We start from the raw sequence: 24233 nt of genomic DNA, 5'->3' as shown, positions 1-24233 counted from the left end.
AGCTAAGGTGTCACTTTCTCTCAGAAGTCTTCCTTGATTCTCAGTCTTGTCTACCTCTTTTCTGGAATAGTGTTCCTTTCCCTCTGAGAGTACTTAATTTATAAATTATACATTTGCTAGTATGATTATATGAGCAATGTCTGTCTATTCTACTAGACTGTGCTGTATTATCTGTGTTTGTCCACCCTTATTATATCTCTACCACCTACCACCATATGTAGCAATAGTGAAAATTTGTTGAATGAATAAACTGCTCATTTTCTTTCATCCTTCGTGTTGTATTAGGAGCGTTGTCCCACCTACCATCTAAGGCAGATCCTTCACTTGCACTCTCACCTATAGGATGAAGAGCCAGTCCCCGCTCACCTTCTCAGGACATTCTTTCTGCTGTGCTTCACCATGTCCCTCCAGTTACTGAGCTCTCCTTTCTAAGCCAGACTTCTCATCCATCTCCATTTCCTCACTACCAGTCACTCCTGAACTCATTGCAGTCTTCCTTCATCTCCCACTACTTCATTTAAACTTGTGTTTACCATATTACCAACGCTGCCTACCAATGAACTCATGTAATTACAGGCAATAGACATGTTTTCATGTCTGTTTGGCTTGACCTGTCAGCAACATTTGACTACTGATGATATCTTCCTTCTTAAATTAACACTTTCTCTGAGCTTTTCTGGTGAGACACTTGGTTTCTCTCAAATCTTTCTGCCCATTCCCTTTCTGGCTTTACATGTCCCAGTCCCTTGTTGATATTCTCAAAGCTCTGAAACAGCCCTCTTCTCTATGACTTCTTTAGGCCACTTCATTCATACCTATGGCTTCAGCTTCCATCTAAATTTTTACAGTTCCTTAGTTGATACTTTTACCCCAAATTCCTCTACTAACTTTACATATAATAAACTTTATATAGTAAATATATATAATATACATGTTTAGTATATACAACTGCTGTTCCCCCCAGAGTTCTCTATTTCAGTTCATAGACACTAAGATATGCTTCGCCCAGTGATGGCGAACCTTTTGAGCTCGGCGTGTCAGCATTTTGAAAAACCCTAACTTAACTCTGGTGCCGTGTCACATATAGAAATTTTTTGATATTTGCAACCATAGTAAAACAAAGACTTATATTTTTGACATTTATTTTATATATTTAAATGCCATTTAACAAAGAAAAATCAAACAAAAAAATGAGTGCGCGTGTCACCTCTGACACACGTGTCATAGGTTCGCCATCACTGGCGAAGTCACTCAATAGAGAAACCAAAGCGTCATCTTTGACTCCTCCCTCTTTGCCACTATCAGAACCAATATATCTCAAAGCCCTGTCACTTCTACCCACAAATTATAGCTCAGATCTATTCATATATGTTCCACTTCATTGCTGGAATTATAATAAAAACCATCACTATTCTGGCCTAGAGCATTGAAGCAACCTTCTAACCAGGTTTTGTTCCCCTTTATGTATGACACTGTAGCAAAAGTGGTCTTTAAGAAACCCCAATCCTGGCACTTCCATGCTTACAAAAATCTTTAATTACCCTCACATTGTCCTAAGGTTATATCCTAGATAGATGTCCATGGTGCAGAGGAACTTGCACAGTCAGGTCCCTGCTGACCTCTCCAGCCTAATCCTTTAGCACTGAGCCCTCATACTATATTCCTCACTCCAGTCTCTAGCAATTCATTCTCATGTCACCTGTACTTTTATTCAAGTTAAGATGACAACTCCATTGTGTCAGTTGCTTAAGCCAAAAAACTTTGGAGTTATCTTTGACTTCTCCACCTCTCAGACCTCATATGAGATCTGTCAACAAATCACATTGGTTTTATCTTCAAAATATGAGAATTCCGCCACTTCTCACCACTCCATGCTGCCATCCTGGTTTAAACCTCTCTCTTCTCTTGCCTGGATTTTTGTAGTCGCCTCTCCCTGTTTCCTTTATTGCTCCCCAGTAATGTTTTCTCAGAGAGTAGCCAAAGTGTCCGTGTCCCTTCTCTTTTCAGAATCCTGCAGAGCCTCCTCCCCTTTCATTCCGAGTAAAAGCCCAAGTCCTTGCTGTGACCTACACGACCTGCGCAGTCTGGACCCGTCAACCTTGCTGACTTACTCCTTTTCCTTTTCCGGCTCACTCTGCTCCAGCCATTTCCCATCTTGTCTGCCTCCGGCCTGCCTTACGGTTTCATGCATTATCATCACCTTGCAATGAGTTCTAGGTAAAGCTTTAGTGATATGCAACTTAGTAGAAAATGTGCGAGTCTTTTTCTTTACACGAAGTGAAGCTTGGTATCTTTTACCCTGCCAGGTGGAAGGAAAGAGAGATGGGCATTTCCAGGAAGTGAGCGAAGGCAGAGGGAGATGAACCTGGTGTGTTCAGGTGCCAAATGAGGTTGCAGATAAATCAGGCAGACAGGTCGGATCAGTTAGGCCTTGAAAGTGAGGCCGAGAAGTTAAAATGTAAGACACTGACTGATTAGGAAGCAGGGCTGAGAAGTGGCCAAAAAAAAAAAAAATTCTTAAATAATAACACTGGTTTTTAGTGAGTAGAGGACAGGAATGCTGCTAAACATCTACTGGGCACAGAACAACAAAGAATTTTCCGGAGTGGCAGTGGGAATGGAGAGATAAGCCTGTTTCACAGGAAAAATAATTTGTTGACTTGGTGAATCACCACACATGTAAAAAGCAAAGAAGGTGGGTGAAATGGAATGTCACTCGGGGCCTGAGGAACTGATAAAAGTTGTGGTGGAAAACTAAGGGGGACAGGAAAAGTGTGTTGAGTTTGCAGTGAAGTCATAGCCTCAGAGCATATTGACTATGTATTGTCACCTTTTTTCTACTACTGTGGGCAGAAGTCGTCTTAATGCGCATTATAAAAATTTAAAATTGCCCTATTGGAACTTTTGGCTCTAGTCACTCTTTAGATCTGTTTTAATGTTATATCTACACCTTGTGGTTCTTCCTATAAAGAAGTTCCAATGAAGTAACAAAGCCAGTGTAGTGAAATCTGTTTTTTCAGGAATGTAGAGGCTTTGTTTTCAATGCATGCCTATCTTGATGTACTCTTTTTTGACATTTGAAACACTTTCTGTATTTATAATTTGAAAGTGGAGATATCTGTGCATTTGGACAGCTATGCAGATAGTCTGTGTGTGATGGTTTCTAGAAAGAATACCAACTACATAGTGCACAGCTTTAGGGCTCTAGTAGATTTCTTCCAAAGTGTTCCTGTGCTGTTAGTTCCTCCGATTGGCTAGTTTCTCTGCAACTGCCCAACACAAATGTAATGATTCTTTCACCCTGTGAAAGCCTGGCGTTGCACTTTGCTTATCCGGAATTTGCTTTGCTGTCATTTTATGCATGTCAACCAAAGCACATTTCATAGTTTATGTATTACTACTTCCGTTAAGTACAAACCTATTATCTTCCTGAGGGGTGTGCAAAGCATTTGGTGTTCCTTTAGTGCGGAACAAAAACAGTTCATGATCTTGCTCACTCTCCAGTGCCTGTGCATTTACAGTACAACAGATTTACCTTTTGGACACTATGTAATCAGCAACTTTCGAGAATTTAATATAAAGCTTTTAAATTTGGTTTCCTTCTATTTTCCCTAGAAAAAATTATCCCCCAGGCTTTATGGGATATACCTTTTCCTCAGGCAGTTGAAATTCAGAATCCAGTAATTGTCACCTGCCATTCATTTCAGTAAGATAATTTTATTCTTGAGAATAATTATAAATTGCAAAACTAAATAAGGTGGCGTTTTCTTCTTGACCCTATCGATGTTGTGAATGATCTGTTTGTAGTGAAATCTATTCGAGAGGATAAAACGTAGGCTTGGTCTTGAGAATCAGGAAAATATGACTAAGTAGGTAAACTGAACCCTTTTCTTCTTCATTTGCAGGAGTAGGAAAAGGGAAATAGTGAGGGAAACTTATTCCCTAAAATAACTCATTATCTTTATTTATAAAGATCCACAGATCTAATGCCTTTGTTGCTTCTGTGAGTCAGATTAAAATGGAAAGTCTTAGGAGAACTCTATGGCATGAGTAATTTGCCTTGGAGACATAACATGCAAATAGCCACCCCTGTGAATATGAATGAATTTTTAATGTATTCTCACTCATATTGATACTGTTGATTTGACTGGCTATCTTAAATGAAACAAATTGTATAGATTGCTTTTACATCTGATTTTTTTTCTTAATTTTTCTTTTTCATTTAGTAGTTGAGGTGTTGGGTCCAAGGTATTAGAGGAAAATTTCCTAGGGTCTTATTCTTAGGGTGATAAGGTTTGATATGTAAATATGGAACATAGTGGCCTCAACTCCTTGGGGTTAGTAAGCCACTTTCTAATATATTAGTCCCCTGTTGCATGGCCTATTCAGTTTTTTCTTTGAAACAAAGCAGCCATTGTTCTGATTTGACTAATTTAATGAAGATATTAAGATAATAGGTTGCAAAGGCTATAACTAAATGATTTAGTCCAAGTATTTAGATGTTTATGCTGTATCCAAGAAATTCCCACCTTCATCAACAACCTTGAGGTTGTTTTACTCAAGTTTTTGAAAACTTCTGACCCCGCTTTACCTTTTCTAGGTTTCCATTATACCCCAAAGGAGGGGAGAAACTGCAATTTGATTATGGTGTCTATCTTCTGAACAAAAATATAGCACAGGTAAGTAATTCCTCTTCACTCCTTTCCTACTTTCTGCATACACCCTGCTTCTTTGGATTGTAAACCCTCTTTGTTTATAAATAAGCACTACAGTTGACTGTTTTATTTAACCAGGTACAGTAATCATGCAAAATTCATTTTTGGCGACAGCCTTATTCTGTGCCATTATAAATACTACCGTGAAGCAATGGGTACGAATTGGAATCCTCCTGCTAAACTCAGGAGCCCATTACTGGGTTGTTACTGCTAGTAGACTGTACTTGAATGTGGACTTTACAACCCCTTTCCTCTGCAGCTGACCAGTAATAGCTTCCTTCTCTTAGACCACTTCTAGGGACTCACTTTGCATTGGGAATTGTTGATGGAGTAAAATTTAGTGGCTTTGGCAAGTCCTTCGTGGTCTCCTCACCTTAGTATCCAAGGCCAGAGAGAAAAGACCAAGCACATGGTCCTTCCAACCTGTCTTGTTTTTGTGGTTCTCTGGACACCACACCAGTTACCATCTCATCTAAATAATGTCTTTCACATGCCCTGAGAGACGAGCATGCTTGCTTGGGTTTGCGTTTTCCATGCAACGTTTCTGTAGCATACGTGGCTCTACTTCAAGAGGTAGACTTCCATAAATGTCCTGGCTGTACAGGAGGTCAGCGTCAGTGCTCTGTTTTTATTTGGACATACCTTCCAATTGGAAGAGAACATGGGTGAGTATCCAGGGTTTGGCTGTTATTGAAAGAAATTATAAACTGTATCCTCAGATCTCTCCATTTAATAGCAACAATAAGGTTCATGATTTTTTTATTTATGTGAACCAAAATTGCCTTTTATCTATGTGTATCTAAAGATTCACCAAACAATTCCCTTAGTGATTCCTGGCAGATCTAAAATTATTCCTTCATATGGTGTCATCTTTGCCTTTTTTCACCTCATTCAATCTCAGTTTAATATTTATTATCTACTTTGTTTTTTATTAAGATTCTTATCCTTTTCTACCATTGGATAAAATTTCTAGTTTGAGGTCCTCAATTAATCACTTGCTTTAAAACCTCACACTCATCGCCCTCAGTCACACTGCTTTTATTGTTACTACCACTCCAGCTCATGTTCTACACTCCAGGCAGGCAGCCTTGCTCGCAGTCTCTGGCCTGTGACTCATCTTTCCATGTGCCCTTCTTCCCACAACTGCTGCTTTCCGTCCTTTTTGGCAGAAAAGTATCTCAGTCTAAGAAACAGGACTTTCATTTCAAGGCTGCTAAACTCATACTACTGATCACAGTTGTCATACTATGAAAAAGGCAGTGCTGAGACAGAACTGGTCAAGAACTGACCAGACTAAGGGTGCATTAAGGAAGAAGAGGTCTAAGTAAATTAGGGGACCTGGATACTGGGGCCCAGAGTCCGGCAGTCAGGATATCAGTAACGTTGGCCTCATTGAGTAGAACTGAGTTCTGATTGAGTTCAGAGGTTCTTCTCTTACCCTATTTTCTTTATCTTGCTCTAAGTACCTAGGCCAGTGATGGCGAACCTATGACACGCGTGTCAGAGGTGACACGCGAACTCATTTTTTTGGTTGATTTTTCTTTGTTAAATGGCATTTAAATATATAAAATAAATATCAAAAATATAAATCTTTGTTTTACTATGGTTGCAAATATCGAAAAATTTCTATATGTGACACAGCACCAGAGTTAAGTTAGGGTTTTTCAAAATGCTGACACGCCTAGCTCAAAAGGTTCCCCATCACTGACCTAGGCCCTCGGTTAGAAGGCTGTTGGAAGATTCCAGGTGAAACCCACTCCTAATTAAAGCTAGGGCCAAAATGCCTGGATTTCCTCATAAATCCCAGCCCCTCTCTCTCTCTCTCTTTCTCTTCTCTCTCTCTCTCTCACACACACACACACACACACACACACACACGCGCGCACACACGCATTCATGCATACATGCACACACTTAGTTCTTTCTTCTTAGGACCCAATAGGAATGCCAAGAGTTGGTATAAAGAAGTTCTAAGCATAGCCCAGCTTGTTTTGAAAACAGGACACAGATGGAGGCCGATTGTGTGCATGGAAAATTGGGTGAAGTCAGCCCTCCGCATCAGACTCTTAGTGTCTGTTTGGTCCGCACTTGGGAGCACTTCCCAAGTAGCCTCTGACTTTATTCTTAACTGAACCAAGGCCACAAGTATGTTGAGCCAATTTTATTCATCTGTTTAAAAAATGGATTACTTCTAGTAATTTTGTATCATCTGTAACTTTATACTCTTTTTGAAAATGAGAGGTTACACTTGTGTTTTTGTTTAAGATTCATAGGTTAACCACTGTGGTTTTTTTTATAGCTATTGTGGCAGTTTTAAAAGGAGAGAACAATAAACTTCTTATAAACAGACTTCCTTAGGTTTCAGAGTTCATTCAGGAAGCCCCTTTCTTAGCATTTAGAAAAAAACTTTTAGCACATTTATGACCTTTAACTTTTCTTTGCTTCATCTCTTTTCTTCAACTTACTATTTCTTGAGAATGTTTCATTCTGTCTTTAGCCTTTCTACCATCACTTCATTACATTTCAAATTATAGCAAATCAAAGAACCATTAATTATCACGGCTTCTAGCCGGGTAGTATATCAGTAAGGTATTTCTAACTTTTATTTCTATACATATATCCCAATACATGTTGTCAAAGGGGAGTTTGTCTTTTGAGCCAGTCTCATTTATACCCCATCTCTAGAGATGTGAACAAATCATACTATTAAAATGGCCCCTCCTCAGTAATCTGTAAGCCATGTTAGTGGAGGCGGATGAAAGCACTGGCATGTGTTAAAGTGCCAGAGAAGAAGTAGTGAAGTCATTTAATACCGAATCCATAGCCCGGTTAAGGATTTGAATGAATAGTCAATAGGACCTTTCATCACAACCAGAAGTAGTAGTAAAATCACTTTTTTGGTAGAGGAAATGACAGAATTTAGTAATATTTGTTACTTCAGTATTTGGGGTCAGTCCAGCCCAAGTTTTGAAAGCACAAGCTTAGAAAGACAGGCCTTCAAGTAGAAATCCTAAAGTGTTGTTTGAAGAGCTGAGAGGATTAGTGAGGCCTGCTTGCCCTCTTCCTGTCATTGCTGTCTGAAGGTGTGTGTGCTGGCATGGTGTTGCAAGTGCAGAAAGCAAAATGGCTCGTTTTTAGCACCATTTGCTAATATTTTTCAAGTGTCAGCCCTTTGTCCGGAAATAGCACTCTTTGTTGGTCAGCATTTAACACTATATGAATGGGCCTGGCAAAATTCAGGTGCAGTGTAATCAACACTGACTTAAAAAGCCAGGTCCTGCCTCAATTGTCAGTAAGTTTTTATAAGTATATTAGAATTTGTGGATAGCATTTAGTTCCCAAAGCATAAAAAGTAGTAAATCAAAAAATTACAATACTTTTATCTTACATTTATGGAGAGCTTTGTAGTTTATGATACACATACATATATATTCATGTGACCTTGTTATCACCCTACAAAGTGAAAAGAACAGCTAATAGTAAATGAATTTGAAAACAGAATGGCTTTTGACATCCGTCGCTCCAGTGCAGTATCACATAATCCGACGTATACGTCATTGTTTTTTATGTTTTCATCCTAAGCCTGCACAAAACCAAAACGGTGACTTTCCCAAATAGAAGACACTGAATGCCCATTTTGCACGTTATGAGATTTTCATGAGTAAGCACAATGCTTGAAACACTACAGATTCTCAAAAGATATTTTAATAAATGAATGAATTGTGAGGTAGCACCATCACACGGCTAAGAAACTGAGTTTCAGAAAAGTTGTGACTTGCTTAAAATTGATGAATTGGTTGATTCAACACATATTTGTTAAGCATCCGTGTCGTGTGCTCAATATAGGGTGCGGTAAAAGTAGATTTGCAGTTGTGAGTACACGAAACACAGGCTTTACTCTTGTGTTGTTATTTATTAATTATTGTATTATTTTCCATATGAACAACTATAAACCTACTTTGGCCCCACCCTATATGTACTGAGTTAGGTCTCAACTGATAGAGCAGTGAATAAAACACCCAAGACCCCTTCCTCATAAGTAAGGTAAGCACAAAAGGACAAATATTATATGACTAGAGGCCCAGTGCACAAAAATTTGTGCACTCAGAGAGCATCCCTCAGCCCAGCCTGCCCCCTCTAACAGTCTGGGAGCCCTCACAGGATGTCCTACTGATGTCCCTGTGGGGAGCGGGCCTAAGCCGCAGTCTGGCCTCCCTTTGTGGAAGGCAACTGGCCGATCAGGTATATAGATACTTTCTGAAGGCAGCACAGATTCCTTCCTTATTTCTTTCCTCTGTGGTTGGAGAATAGGGGACTAAAAGGTGGAGACAGAACTGTGGCCGGGCCTGGGGCTCTTGTAGGCAGCAGAAAGAAGGAGAGGGCTGGGGAAAGTCTAGACACGGTTTTCTTCAATTGTCCTCCCCTCTGTTCTTTCCTTGTCATGGCGGACGCTTGGGCCTCAGACTGACAGGAGCCCAGCGATGGTGGAGTTCAGCTTCCTCACTTCTCAGCTGAACATACAACTGCCTCACATTCCAAGTGGAGCTGTTTTCAAGTGGCTAAAGTGCTGGCAATTCATGCCTCCCGGCCTTTCCCCTCTCGGGTTTCCTCCTTAGGTCAGTTGCAAGCTTCACTGAGACACCGAAACAACTCTGCCCTGGTAGTTCTGCACTGGCCTCTGCACTCTGCCTTGAGGTCTCTGGGTCCACAGCCTGAGCTCAGGGAGGTCACCCAGAGCCCTTTCCCCTGGACAGGTGGGGCAGGGGGGCTAGCTTGAAGAGCTGGAAGAAGGTGGCAGAGTAAGAGTTGGTATGAACCAGCGCCTGCTTAGCCAGACTTCCTAAGCTCCCCACCGAGTCCAGGCTGGGCCCCCTCCCCACACCAGGAGGATCCCAGCTGAGGTCCCCTCCCTGCACCCAGAGCTCTCCTCCCTGTTCTACCACTGGGGGAAGGGAGCAGCTCACCTGCTCTGGACCCTGCCAACCTGGCAGGCTGAGGCACAGGCCAGGCAGTGCAGCCTAGGGTGCTGGTGGCTGTGAGCCTTCTCCCTCTCCCTGAAGCGTGGGGCGGGGTTGCAGCAGCTCACAGCTGCCCCTGGGCACCATGCATGGAGATACCGCTCTCCACTGAGCCACCATCTGCCCAGGACCTGTGGGGGTTGGGGTGGCCTTGGGCTCCCACTGGCCCCACTGAAGCCAGACTCGGCTTGGCCGGCCACCCCCACCACCCCGAGGGCTGCGCATGCCCCACGGGCCTCATCACCTTCATGAATCCCCATGGTCTAGCCATCCCATCCCAGGAAGTGGCCATCCTGATCGCCATGGCTCACTCCCCGGTGCAGTTTGGCCTGCCCAGCAAGCATATAGGCAGGAGCTGGGCCTCTGAGGGGAAGGAGGAGGGATGCGCAGATCAGGGCAGAAGTGGGGAACTTGGCGGTGTAAACACAGCCCCTCCCCCCACCTTGTGCAGGCCCCTCGCGCTGCATTCCTGAACCCCTGGGTGCCTCTGCCCAGCACTGTGCTCTTGGGCCTGGGGTGGGGATGAGGGACCTGGAGCTGCGGCCTGAAGGCAGCCCTCGCTGTCTTGGAATCCCAGTGGTCGATCGGAGAGGGATGTGAGGTGCCAAATTCCACCTCTCTCTCTCTCTCTCTCTCTCTCTCTCTCTCTCTCTCTCTCTCTCTCTCTTTCTCTCAGAGGGCCCCATGTCCCCGGCGGGCAGGGCTCAGGCCCTGCTCACCATTGTATTGCTGCCCGCTCTGTTGCTGCTGAGGCGGCAGCGGCAGCAGCGGCGGGGGCTGCTGACCTGTCCCAGGCCCCTGGCCAGCTGCCTGTGCCTGGACCCCAAGCAGCAGCGGAGCTTCCAGCAGCCAAAGCAGCAGCAGTGGCCAGTGCACCAAGCGCCCGGAGCCAGCTGGGGGGCGGCAGCGGCTGTGGCCAGAGTCCCAGCTCCCCTCTGCCACCGGGTGGCTCCAGCGCTCCAGGGTAGCGTCCCACCTTCCTGGCCCTCGGTTGGCTGGCTCCCGGCGGGCGGGCGGGGCTCATGCTAAGGCAAGCGATGCCGCCGATCCCCTGCCCGCCCCCGGGTCGCACATGGGAGTGGGCCCCTGTCTCTGGTGGTGGGCGGGCGAGGGCTTGGGCAAGGCGATCGGCACTGCTTGCCTTGGCCCCAGCCCCCGCCCATCCCCTGGTCGCACACGGGGGCCTGGATGGCGGCTTGCGCTGTCCTACCCTGCCTACAGTATGCAAATTATCCACCATCTTTGTTGGCGGTTAACCGCCATCTTAGTTGGCAGTTAATTTGCATATCGCCCTGATTAGCCAATGGGAAGCGTAGCGGAGGTACGGTTAATTACCCTTTTGTATTTTATTAGATAGGATTCTACTTCTATGAATTATCTTGAATAAGCAAATTCATAGAGATCAGAAGTAAATTAGAGGTTACTAAGGGCTGGGGAAAAGGGGAAGTGAAAGAGTTATTAATTAATGCTTATAGTTTCTATTTGGGATGATTTAAAATTTTTGGAAATAGTAGCAATGGTGGCACAACATTGTGAATTAATGCCACTGAGTTATACACTTAAAAATGGCTAAAATGACAAATTTTATTAAAAAATCATTTAATATACCCAAAACCATTGAAACACACGCTTGAAATGGGTGAATTGTATGGTATCTATATATATAAAAGCCAAGAGACCGGAATAAACAGAATGACCGGAACGACTGGTCGCTATGACGCGCTCTGCGGCTGGCCAACCAGCCCGATGGGGGCAGTGCCCCCAGCCAACCTCCTGTGGCCCCTCGCCCTGGTCCGCCTGGCCCTTGATCGCCCCCCCAACCCCCACCCTCCTGAGCATTAAAGAGAAAAAACCAACATGATATAGAAAAATGTTAGTTACATGCAAACAACCTCCTGCGGCCCCTCCCCCCAGCCGGCCAGCCCCAATTGGCAGATTGGGGCGGACTGGCCGGACCCCACCCATGCACGAATTCATGCACCAGGCATCTAGTATGATGATATTTCAGTAAAGCTGTTTATTTGTTTTTAAAACGTCCCTGCTTCATTACACTTATAATCTAATGGAAAGAGAGACAATAAGCAAAATAATTTTAGGTAATAATAAGTTCTGTGATAGAAATTAACTAGGTGATATAACAGTAAATAACTAGAGGGGGATCTACTTTAGATAAAGTTTTCAAATAAACCTTACTGAAGAAGTGATAATTGAGCTAAAACATGGAGATGACAAGGAAGCAGACATACAAAGAGCTAGGAAACAGGAAGTTCCTTATAAGCATGCAGACAGTTAATGCAAAGGCCCTGAGGTAGGAAAGAACTTGATGTGTTTATGTAACCAGCTAATGTGGTAATTAAGAGGAGAGATAGTTAGGGAGTATATCATATAAGACCTTAGAGATTATAGTAAAGAGTTTGAATTTTATTCTAAATGTGAAGGGAAGCCAATGAATAATTTCAGCAAGAAAGTGGTGTGATTTGATTTATTTTTTCAAAGATCACTCTAGCTGCTCTGATGGATCATAGAGGACTAGAATGGAAGCAAAGTCACCACTTAATCCTACCAGACCTGAGGCCCTGAACCTAACTGTTCCCTATACCTGGGCTCCTGAGCATTAAAGAGAAAAAACCAACATGATATAGAAAAATGTTAGTTACATGCAAGCAAGTGGTTAGAATGATGGAACTTGGAGACATTGTAGAAAATAGGTCTACCTTTCATCTACCTTTCATTTAGCGCCAATATTCCACCTTTGTGTGGAAATTACCAAAAAATCGGTACAGCAGTCTGGTAGGGTTAAGAGATTATTTCAAAAGACCAGATGTGGGGGGATAGTTGCTTGGACTGGGATAGTAGGGATAGAGATGGAGAGAAGTGAACAGATTTAAAATATATTATGGATGCTAAACATCACTAATCTTCAGGGAAATGCAAATCAAAATGACATTGAGATATCATCTACACCTGTTAGAATAGCTGTTATAAAAAGACAAGATATAAGTGTTGACGCAGATGGAGAGAAAAGGAACCCTTGCGCACTGTTGATGGGAGTGTAAATTGGCGCAGCTACTGTGGAAATCCCTCAAGAAATTAAAAATAGAACTACTATATGATCCAGCAATTCTGTTTATGGGTATTTACCCAAAAGAAATGAAAACACTAACTTGAAAATATATCTGCACTCTCCCTCCCCCCCCCCATATTTATTGCATCATTACTTACAATAGTCAAGAGGTGGAAACAACCCAGGTGCCCACCAATGGATGAATGAATAAAGAAAATGTGAAATATATAATATTCCACTGTATGTATATGTGCACAGACATAAAAATGAACGAAACCTTGCCATTTGCAACAATATAGATGGACCTTGAAGGCATCACACAAAGAAAGACAAATTCTGTATGATCTCACTTATACGTGGAATCTTAAAACAAAAACTGACCACAGATACAAAGAACAAGTTTGGTGGTTGCCAGAGGCAGGGGGTGAAGGGGTGGCCAAAATGGGTGAAGGTGGTCAAAAGGTACAAGCTTTTAGGTACGTAATAAATAATTCCTGGGAATGTAATGTATAGCATGGTGATTATGGTTAATAATATTGTATATTTAAAGTTGCTAAGAGAGTATATCTTAAAAGTTCTCATCACAGAAAAAAATTATAGCTGTGTGTTGTGATGGATGTTAATTAGACTTATTGTAGTAATTATTTTGTAATATATATGTATATCAAATCATGTTGTACATCTGAAACTAACATAATGTTATATGTCAATTATATCTTAATAGAAATTAGTAAAATTACATCATGGGAGATGAGCTAATGGATTGAATTGGGAGATGAGGAAAAAGGAGTAATCAGCAATGACTCAGGTTTTGTACATGAGCAACTGGAGGATGAAAATACCATTTAGACAACTCTAAAAATGGGTTAAGGCCAGGTGTTTTTTTAAAAATCTGTTTAGTTAGTGGGGATGTGGAGTTGTTGGTTTGTGCGTGTTTTTAAGATGGGAAGTATCAGTTCATGTTTATATGCTTATGAGACTGATCAAATAGAGATATTATCAATACAAGATTAAAAAAAGGGATACTTTAAAGAGTAGAGTCTTTGAGAAGGGATGAGGAAATAGGATACAGAACATAAGTGAACATGTTGACATAAAATAGGGAAAAGAGACACTTTCAACCAACTTACAGTTTTACAAAAAGCTGGTTTCACTTAAGAATTTCCTTGATGAAGCAGTAAAAATTAGTTATTATATTAAATCTTGACCGTGTAGCACATATCTTTTTAATATTCTGAGCGATGGTAAGTGAAATAAATATACATAAAGCACTTCTGCTCTATGCAGTATGATTATTTTAAGGAAAGCCCTTGGGCAATTGACTTGCTAACTAAACTACCTGGTTTTTCATGGGACACCATCTTTACTTGAAAGAATGACTGACAGACAGTCAACAAACTGTTCAGACTTAGGTAGATGATAAAATTTAAGATTTTTAAAAATATATATTTTTATTGATTTCAGAGAGGAAGGGAGAGGGAGAGAGAGATTGAAACATCAATGATGAGAGAGAATCATTGATTGGCTGCCTCCTGCACACCCCCTACTGGATTGAGCCCAAAACCTAAGCATGTGCCCTTGACCAGAATCGAACCTGGGACCCTTCAGTCCGCAGGCTGACACTCTCTCCACTGAGCCAAACCAGCTAGGGCTAATATTTAAGATTTTTAATGAAAATCGGTATTTTTGGAAAACTTGTGTTTGCCCCATGAGATTGACAGCTTCCCATTCCTAAAATATGTTTTTGATGAGGTCGGTAGTGATTTTTAACAACTGTGATTTTTAAATATTTCATAATGAATGTGTCAACATTTAAAATCTTTATAACTCCGTGAGCCAATATTTTCCAAGTGACCAATGTATGATGCTATGAAATCATGTACAGGTAAAGAGTTCTTCAAAGTGTTAAAAACGATGTAAAAGTATGTTCTGTTTTCAGATTGACTTTGTTACTAACCTTTAAGAAAATACTGTTTGATGAGTTTGGGGTATCAGAGAAGAATAGCCACAATTATCTGAAAAGGCTATAAAATACTCCTTTCTTTTCTAACTACATATTTATATGAGGCGGGATTTTCTTATGAAACAACATATGGTAACAAAATGAATGCAGATGAATACATAAGAATCCAGCTGTCTTCTGTTAAGGCAGACATTGGAAACGAGACTTACAAAAATATAAAACAAATGTCCCTAATCTCTCTAAGTTTCTTTTTTGGAAAATCTGCCCATTTTTTTATTAAAAATACTTATATTAGCAAGTAATATATTTCTATTGTTATATTAAAATGAATTAATAAATATTTTTAAATATTCTGATTTTTAACTTCTAATGTATTATATTATGACCCACATAAACAAAAGCTCTTTTGGGTCCTCAGTAATTTTAAGAGCATAAAGGGATCTTGAGACCAAAAGGTTTGAGAAGCACTGTCCTAGAGAATGGCCATCTAGATTTCCTGTGAAATACTTCAATTGCTCAAGTTCGATAAACCAAGACACATGTGCCAGTTCCCCAAATGTGGAAACACTGGATAAGAGACTTACCAGTTTGAATTCTGGTAATACTGTGCAGTACAAGTCATCAGGACATCAATGGATTCTTCCCTGTTGCTCTTGCCTTTTCTTAAGCCAGCCCTCTTCTTTCCTTGAAAGCTCAGGGACTTAAGAGCAATGCTATGTGGATACAGTTTACAAATTCTAATGATGATTTACATTTGTAGCCTATATAATAAAAGCCTAATATGCAAATCAAGTGGCGGAATGACCAATGGTACGACTGGTCGCTATGACATGCACTGACCACCAAGGGGCAGATGCTCAATGCAGGAGCTGCCCCCAGCCCACAGGCCCCAGGCCAGCCAAGGCGGGTGCCAGCGGGCTCCCCCCCCCCCCCATTACCCCACCAGTAGCCCCACAGAGGAGGCAACCAGCGAGCGGGCCGGCACCACCCCGGATCACCCTGCTGGTCGCCTCCAAGGCATGTGCCAGCAGGGGTCCCTCAGTTGCCCTGCTGGTCACCCCACAGATCAGCCCTGATTGCCAGCCAGGCCTAGGGACCCTACCCATGCAAGAATTTCGTGCATCAGACCTCTAGTTGAATATAATGGCTTTTGGTATATTTTTAGTTCTATGTCTCATTTAATACTCTGTGAAGTATGATAACCAAATCTGTCTTTAGAGATAAAAATTAAGTTGCTGCTATGCTTACTGCTGCCATGACAAGATATCATGGCAAACAGAATTCAAGAAAAATCTTTTGAGGTCAAATCCAGCTATATCCAACTGATACTGTTTTCTTTCTTTTTTTCTTCCTTTTTCTCCCCTCCTTCCCTTCCTCCCTCCCTCCCTCCCTCCCTTCCTTCCTTCCTTCCATTTGGATCTTATTACAATCCTATGTATGAGTGGTTAGGGCACAGTTACTTGCCTTTTACAGATGAGATCCTGAGACCATGCGTTAAGTAGAATAACTAAGATTAGAATCCTGGGGACTTCATGACCTTTCTTCCTTTTCCTCTGTTACCTCTTTCCCATTAAGTTATTTTAAGACTTCATAGAAAGTAAAAGTAGTTTCAATTTCCAAAAAACAGTTGGAAACCTCCATTCTGCCAAGGACATGGTCTTTCTCTAAAACTTGACTATTCATGGGGCTCAGTGCACAGCTATTTAGAAGGGATCAATGCCAGCTTACACCCAGAAGCTTAATTCATGCGTATTTCTTCAACATACAGTCCAGTGTATATGACACATGAGGAGAAAATGCATTTTAATTTCTTACCACTTCTTGGAATCAAGAATAAAAATGCCAAGGATGTTTTAATAGTCAAAATGTCCCCCACTGCCTACAACATTTTCCAGTAATGTAGTAGAAACTATTTTTAAGTCCTATATCTATATCTTTTTAAAAAACACTTTACTGATATATAATTCATATACCATACAATTAACCCATTTGACATGCATAATTCAATGGTTTTGAGTATATTCATCTAGCTGTGCAACTGTCACCACAGTCAATTTTAGAATATTTTCATAACCCCAAAAAGAAACCCTATACCCATTAGCAGTCACTCACCATTCCCCCAAGGTCTCTATCCCTAGGTAGCTACGATTCTACTTTCTGTTTCTATATATTTGCTTATTCTGGACATTTCATATAAGTGGAACCATAAAATATTGGCTTCTTTCACTTACCAGGGTTCAAGGTTCATCCATGTTTTAGCATGTATCAGTCACTTTTTATTGCCAAATCATCTTGGCAATTTGAAGTTATGTATGGCTATACCACATTTTATTCATCTACTCCTTTATATAACATAGACATCATCTGTGTTGTTTACACTTTCGCCTAATATGAATAATACTGCTGTGAACATTCATGTACCAATTTTTGTGGGGATGTATGTTTGTATTACTCTTGGGGATATATCTAATAGTAGAATTGCTGAGCCATATAACTACTAGAGGCCCAGTGCATGAAATTCGTGCACAGGTAGGGTCCCTAGCAGCTGCCGGCTGCCAGCCAGGGCCTCCCTTCCCCCGGCTGCCTGCCACCGCGGGCTGGGGTGGGGATGGCCAGGGGGAGGGGTCGCAGGCAATTGGCCAGCTGACTCCTCCCCCTGATTGAACTCCTGGTCGCTGGGACAATTTGCATATTAGGCTTTTATTGTATGGGATGTTTAATATTTTGAGGAATTGCCAGACTGTTTTCTAAAACAGCTGCATCATTTTACATTTCTGCCAGCAATGTATGTTTCAATTTCTCTATGTCCTTGCCAACACTTGTTATTTTCTGTCTTTTTTATTATAGCTATCCTACTGAACATAAAGTGGCATCTCATTGTGGTTTTGACTTGAACTTCCCTAATGGCTAATGATGTTGAGCTTCTTTTTTATGTGCTTATTGGACATTTGTATATGTTCTTTGGAGAAATGTCTATTCAGAACCTTTGCCCATTTTTTAATTGGCTCATTCGTCTTTATTGTTGAGTTGTAAGAGATCTTTATATAACCTAGACATAGATCCCTTCTCAGATGTAGGATTCACAAATATTTTCTTCTATTCCACAGGTTGTCTTTTTCACTTTCTTGATAGTGTTAATTGAAACACAAGAGTTTTTAGTTTTGATGAAGTCCAATTTTACCTATTTTTTTTTTCTTGTTTATGCTTTTGGTGTCATATCTAAGAAAGCTTAGCCTAAATACTTTTAGGGTTTCTTCTGTGTTTTAGCTTATGTTTAGATCTGTGATCCAGTTCGAGTTAAATTTTTTTTGGCATAGTGTAAGGAAGGAGTCCAGCTTCATTCTTTTGCATGAAAATATACAGTTGTCCCAGAAAAAGAATGGTTGAAAAGACTTTTTTACCCATTGAATTGTCTTGGCACTCTTGTTGAAAGTTAATTAACTATAAAATGAGGATTTATTTCTAAGCCCTATTCTTAGGCTAGTACCACCCTGTATATTTTTTATTTAAAAAATACTTTCTAAAAACAATAATAATAATATATGTCAATTGTAGAAAATTTTAAAAGTACAAAAGAAGATAGAAGAACAGAATTTTTTAAATAGTCCATAATCTCACCATTCACATGTGCCATCATTGGTCCCAACACCACACAGCTCCCAGTTTTTATAATTGGACCTAAATGTGGTCTGTGCGAACTCCCTGGACATGTTTTGACTATTTGATACATATTTATTAAAAGAAAGAATGGGAGTGAGCTAGCCAGGAGATTATTCTTTCCTCCTTAAGGTTGATGGTTAATTAAGCTATTTCTATTTAGATATGTGTGTATTTAAATATTTCTTTAAATGTATATTATGTCTATTTAAGGCTTTAACTGAGGTAGAAAATTAATGCACATAGTTGTTTCCAAAAGTTGCATTCTGTATTTAAAGGGATAATATTACTTCTTGAAGTTGCAAGTAATTTGTTGTGTTCATTATTAAATTTTTTAAGAACAATGTCAGCTACTAACCAGTTTCTTAGACATTTTTAATGACATATTAGCTGTGACCACTGTACTCTTCAAATGCTGAGAGCAATAAATTGACAAGATAAAACAATGTGTTTATACCTCATTTGGACATTTCCCCCACTTTAAATTGAAAATAGAAATTCAATGCCAAAAATATCTTCCCAAATGAAAAATAAAACAATTGTAACTTGCCGAAAACCGGTTTGGCTCAGTGGATAGAGCGTCGGCCTGCGGACTGAAAGGTCCCAGGTTCGATTCCGGTCAAGGGCATGTACCTGGGTTGCGGGCATATCCCCAGTAGGAGATGTGCAGGAGGCAACTGATCGATGTTTCTCTCTCATCGATGTTTCTGACTCTCTATCTCTCTCCCTTCCTCTCTGTAAAAAATCAATAAAATATATTTTTTAAAAAAAACAAAAAAACAATTGTAACTTACATTTATATAGCTTATTTTAGGTTCATATCCTTTTATCCTTTAGTCTTTCTATTATTATCTCCATTTTACATTTAGATAAACTGAATCTCTAGAGTGAGCAAGGAAATTCAGATCCTAATCTTCCCAGCTCTTTTTTTAAAATATATTTTATTGATTTTTTACAGAGAGGAAGAGAGAGGGATAGAGAGTTAGAAACATATATGAGAGAGAAACACCGATCAGCTGCCTCCTGCACACCCCTCACTGGGGATGTGCCTGCAACCAAGGTACACGCCCTTGACCGGAATCGAACCTGGGACCCTTGAGTTCGCAGGCCAATACTCTATCCACTGAGCCAAACTAGGGCATAATCTTTGACTCTTAAGTTCAGGGGCCCATACTTGCTGGTTCCCTTTTATCTGTGGCTTAGAGCTAAATATGAATTTGGCACCTTATTTGGTTTAGAATATTTGATAACTTCTGTCTTTTCATTTATCCTAGTTGTTTTCAAAGGTTCACTTCAGCCTTTTTACTTTGCACATTTTAATATTTTAAGCTGGCATATAATTTTCTTCAACTAAAGAAATAAGCTGTTTATTCAGTAATGATGTTAGCCTTTTCCGAAGCACTGCCATGTGGGAGAAAATTATTTAAAAGAATGCACCTCAACTGAAACAAAATACACAGTGCTTAGTTTAGAGAAGGTCTACTATAAATTCTCACTATATTTTTATGGTTAAGCTCATGAAATGAATTAGGAGAAATAATATATATATATGAAAAATGAATTTTGTTTCATTTTAGTTGGCATCAAAGTGACTGTCATAGCTTAGGCTTAATCTACTTAAGAGCATAAAGTTCAAAAAAGTGTTATATGTAAATTTTGGTACCTATTAGAGAAAAACAATTAAAGATGTGCAGACTTGGGTTGCCAGGGAAAATAAAATTAGTACCCCAGTTAATGTAAATTTATCAAGTAAAAGCCAAAATCCTAGAATAAAATGAGCTAAAATAAATTCAGCATAACTGAGTGTTTAAGAATAAGTGCTATGCACCTAGACTACAAGGGTTCAGTTCTATCACTTTAGATCAGCCGTGGGCAAACTCCAGCCCGTTTGAAATGAATAAAACTAAAAAAAAAAAAAAGACCGTACCCTTTTATGTAATGATGTTTACTTTGAATTTATATTAGTTCACACAAACACTCCATCCATGCTTTTGTTCCGGCCCTCCGGTCCAGTTTAAGAACCCACTGTGGCCCTCGAGTCAAAAAGTTTGCCCACCCCTGCTTTAGATTATGTATATGATTTTGGGTAAGTTACTTAATCTCTCTGTACCTCAGTGTCCTCATCTGTAAAATGAGGATAATAATAATAATACTTATTATTATAGGTATAATTCTTATCTCTATGAGGATTAAATAATATATGTAAAGCACTTAGAATAGTGCCTGGAACACAGTCTGTGCTAAGTAAGTTTTTTCTAAATAAATGCAAAGTGCAGTATAATTATTGTTATAAAGAAATACCATATTCCATCCTGGCCAGGTGGCTCTGTTCAGTGTAGCATTGTCCCATACACCAAAAGGTTGTGAGTTCGATTCCTGGTCAGGGCACATATCTAGGTTGCAGGTTTGAGCCCTGATCGGGGCACATACAGGAGCCAACCATTCGAAGTTTCCCTTTCACATCAATGCTTCTCGCTCTCGCTCTCTCTATCCCTCCCTCCCTCCCTCCTTCCCTCCCTCTCTCCCTCTCTGCCCCTCTTCCCCCCCTCCCCAAATAAATTTAAAATAAACCAAAAACAAATCCTCAAGTGAGGAGTAAAAAAAAAAAAGAAAAGAAAGAAAGAAAGACCATATTCCACAAATATAGAATGAGTTGAAGAGGTGCGGAAGTAAATTACAACTTAAATGTAAGTTAAGAATAAGTAAAGAAGGGGAGAAAGTTGCCTTTTTAGCTGTATCAGTGAGAGTACCATGTATAGGAAGGAAACTATTCAGACACTTAAAATCACTATCAGCCTTTAATTTCTAGTTAAGATAATATTTCTTTTTTTTTCAAAATAGGAATAACTTTTTTACCATATAAATGATCCAATTACAGTATAAATTTGTTTTAAATATAGAAATGTATTAATGAAAAATATTAAAACCTCTAGAGTTTCCACTACTCAGAGATAACCATTGTAATATTTTGGTTAATATCTATAAGTTAAATAGATAAAATCCTATCTAACAATAGACAAACATGGTAATTGACCGTACCTTTGCTACACCTCCCATCGGCTAATCAGCATGATATGCAAATTAACTGCCAACAAAGATGGTGGCTAATTTGCATACGGCAGGCAGGGTGGGACAGCACCGTCCTGCCTGCCCCGCCACCATCTGGGTCTGCTATTTGCGACCCGGGGCGGTGGGGCGGGACAGTGCCATCCCACCTACCCTGCCGCCATCCAGGCCTGCTATCTGTGACCCGGGGCAGTGGGCGTCCTTGTGCAACCTGACCCAGGGCGGCCGGGCAATGTAGCAGCGATCGGCCAGCCCACCTGGCCTCCATCCGGGCATCCCATGTGCGACCCAACCCGGGGCGGCACCCCACCCCCAGATCGGCCCTGCCCTGTGCGTGACCCGGGGAGGTGGGGCAGGCATCGAGGGATTGGGCCTGCCATCTGCCACCCAGGGAGCAGGCCTAAGCCAGCAGGTGGTTAGCTCCCGAGGGGTCCCAGACTGTGAAAGGGCACAAGTGGGGTTGAGGGACACCCCCCACCCCCCCTCCCCCGCCAGTGCACAGATTTTTGTGCATCGAGCCTCTAGTTCTATGTAAATGTTTTCATACTATGCTACCTTTCTTATTTAACTATATTGTGAAGGTAGTTTCATATTCTTGATTATAGTTGTATCAAATTTTAAAGTTGACACATCTTTTTCTCTACTTTCTTGCCAATATTGTGTGTTAATAACCTTTTATTTTGTGTTTATTTTTCTTTTGTGTGTGTGTTGCTAACCTTTTATATATGAGAGAAGAAACATAACATCTCCAAGTTTTTATTTATAGCTCTTTGATTTTTAGTGAGCAGTTCATATATTTATTTGCTGTTTCAAGTTCTTTTATGAATAATCAATACACTTTTATACCTTTTACAAAAATAAATAGACTATAGAATCCACAAAATGATATAAGATCTAAGGAAATAATGCATGAGTTTTGCAATGAAGTGTGAACAATTTGCTTAAGTGGTGGTCTGGTGTCAGTCTTTATTTCTCTGTTTTCACCTCCTTTCTTCCCCCATCCTCTCCAGGATTGTCAGTTTTCTTGCTGTGTAAAAGCAGCCATGGCAGTAGAGCAAAGGCTGGACTAAAGACAGCTTTTGGAAGAAGTTTCTAAACTCCCATCTCCCACTGCCTGGCTCATTTATTCACTCTTTCCCTCTGCTTGGCACTGTTCATTTGCTATAAAATGTTTCTTTTCTTTCATCTAAATCCTATGACTGGCATGCCTTTCTGTTTACTCTCTTGATGTTTCTTTTCCTCCTGATTGATCACTGTCTGTATGTCAGGTGCTGGGCTGGGCACTGGGGAGACAAGGATGAATAGGACTTGGTTCCTAACCATGGTAGCTAATCTTCTAGCCAGGGTGGCATTACAGTGTAGGGTGAGCTAATCATCAGATATGTGAAAACGTCTTTGGGAAGTGTTCCTAAAGGAAGTGTGCAAGCTGGGCCTCTAAAGCATCATGGTTTGCTCCCAGAGGAGGGGAAGGTACAGAATCCTTGGCAGAGGTACCAGTGGGAGCAAAGCTCAGAGGTGACTTACACACTGGGATCAGTCAGGGTCTCTCCCCTGGGCCTCTTGATGACATGACTTATTTATGTTTCTGGGCAATAAAATCCTACTCTCACTGTCACCTCATCTGCGTTTATAGGCTGTGACATACTACTCTTTTCTGGGACATTTCATTTTTAATCAGGTGGAATATTGTTCCTAGATCATATCCCCCAAATTTAGAAGTATTCTTTGTTTTACTATTTTCAACTCATAGGGAATACAGTGAGGCCATTTTAGGACTGCATAAAAAAATATGGTGTTATATATTCAAGGTATTAATACAAAATTTACAAATCTCTTATTCTGTTCATCTTTATGAAAACAAAAACTGAGTCAGGCTTTGAGTCACCTGAATTAAGCATGGTAGATTGGGCTTTGAGTATAAAACTTTTATCTCTTTTTCATTACATATTATATAGTTACACAGATACTAATAATGTTTATAGCCTAGCATTGGGCAGGTCCCAGGTCACTTTTCCTTATAATCTCCCAAAACCTGTGAAGTATAGAATTACTGCTGTCCTCTTGCTAATAGGGAAACTAAGCTTTTAAGAAGTTAAGTGCACACCCTCAAGGTCACACAGACCCTAAGTGGTAGAGCCAAAACTTGAACCTAGGTGTTCTAATTCCAAACGCAGGGTCTCTAGTTTTTTTGTTTGTTTGGTTGGTTTTTTTTGCTTTCTACCGCTTATTTTCTATTTCTACCGCTTATTTTTTATTTCTACCGCTTATTTCTGCTTATTTCTTACCGCTTATACTTTAAAAATGCTTCAATTAAGCATTATTCCCATGTTTTACACCGAGCTAATTTTACCACACTTCGGCTCCCTACCTTATTTTTGTTTTTGGCCTTCTTACTTTTGCTTTTTAAGCTTAACTTATTTTCTTACTTTTGCTTTTTAAGCTTACTCTGCGCGCGCCTTGGAGCCTCCTTTCACCTGACCACTTTTTAAATCCCCCCGCACTCAGGCCTGTTCTGATGCCACTTGTTATGGCCAAAGGGGCCTGCTCTGGCGCCACTTGTTACGGCCCAAACTCAGGTCCTGGTCCCAGAACTCAGTCCCTGGTTGAGCACCACGTGTGCCACGCCAGCACGACCAAGGGTGATCCCGAGTTGGGGGGGGGGGGGGGTGAGTTGAAAGGATTAAGGAAAGACAGACAAGAGAATAATAGCTGGGTCTCGGTGGGACGCTGCCTCCCTGATGAGGAGACAA

At 40.7% G+C, this 24233-nt stretch overlaps 1 protein-coding gene across 10 annotated transcripts in view; it reads left to right on the top strand.

The window, feature by feature from the left end:
• UVRAG (UV radiation resistance associated) overlaps positions 1 to 24233 on the top strand; it is a 277758-nt gene that overhangs the window by 190294 nt on the left and 63231 nt on the right. For all 10 annotated transcript variants that reach the window (XM_036324920.1, XM_036324925.1, XM_036324919.1 and 7 more), the window contains one exon: positions 4601 to 4679. In XM_036324920.1, the coding sequence (XP_036180813.1) occupies positions 4601 to 4679 (79 nt within the window). The remainder of the gene's footprint in view (positions 1 to 4600; positions 4680 to 24233) is intronic.

This window comes from Myotis myotis, unplaced genomic scaffold (assembly GCF_014108235.1).
Source record: "Myotis myotis isolate mMyoMyo1 unplaced genomic scaffold, mMyoMyo1.p scaffold_m19_p_10, whole genome shotgun sequence".
Lineage (NCBI taxonomy): Eukaryota > Metazoa > Chordata > Mammalia > Chiroptera > Vespertilionidae > Myotis > Myotis myotis.
The sequence above is the reverse complement of the archived record's forward strand: the minus strand, read 5'-3'. Positions and strand labels throughout refer to the sequence as shown.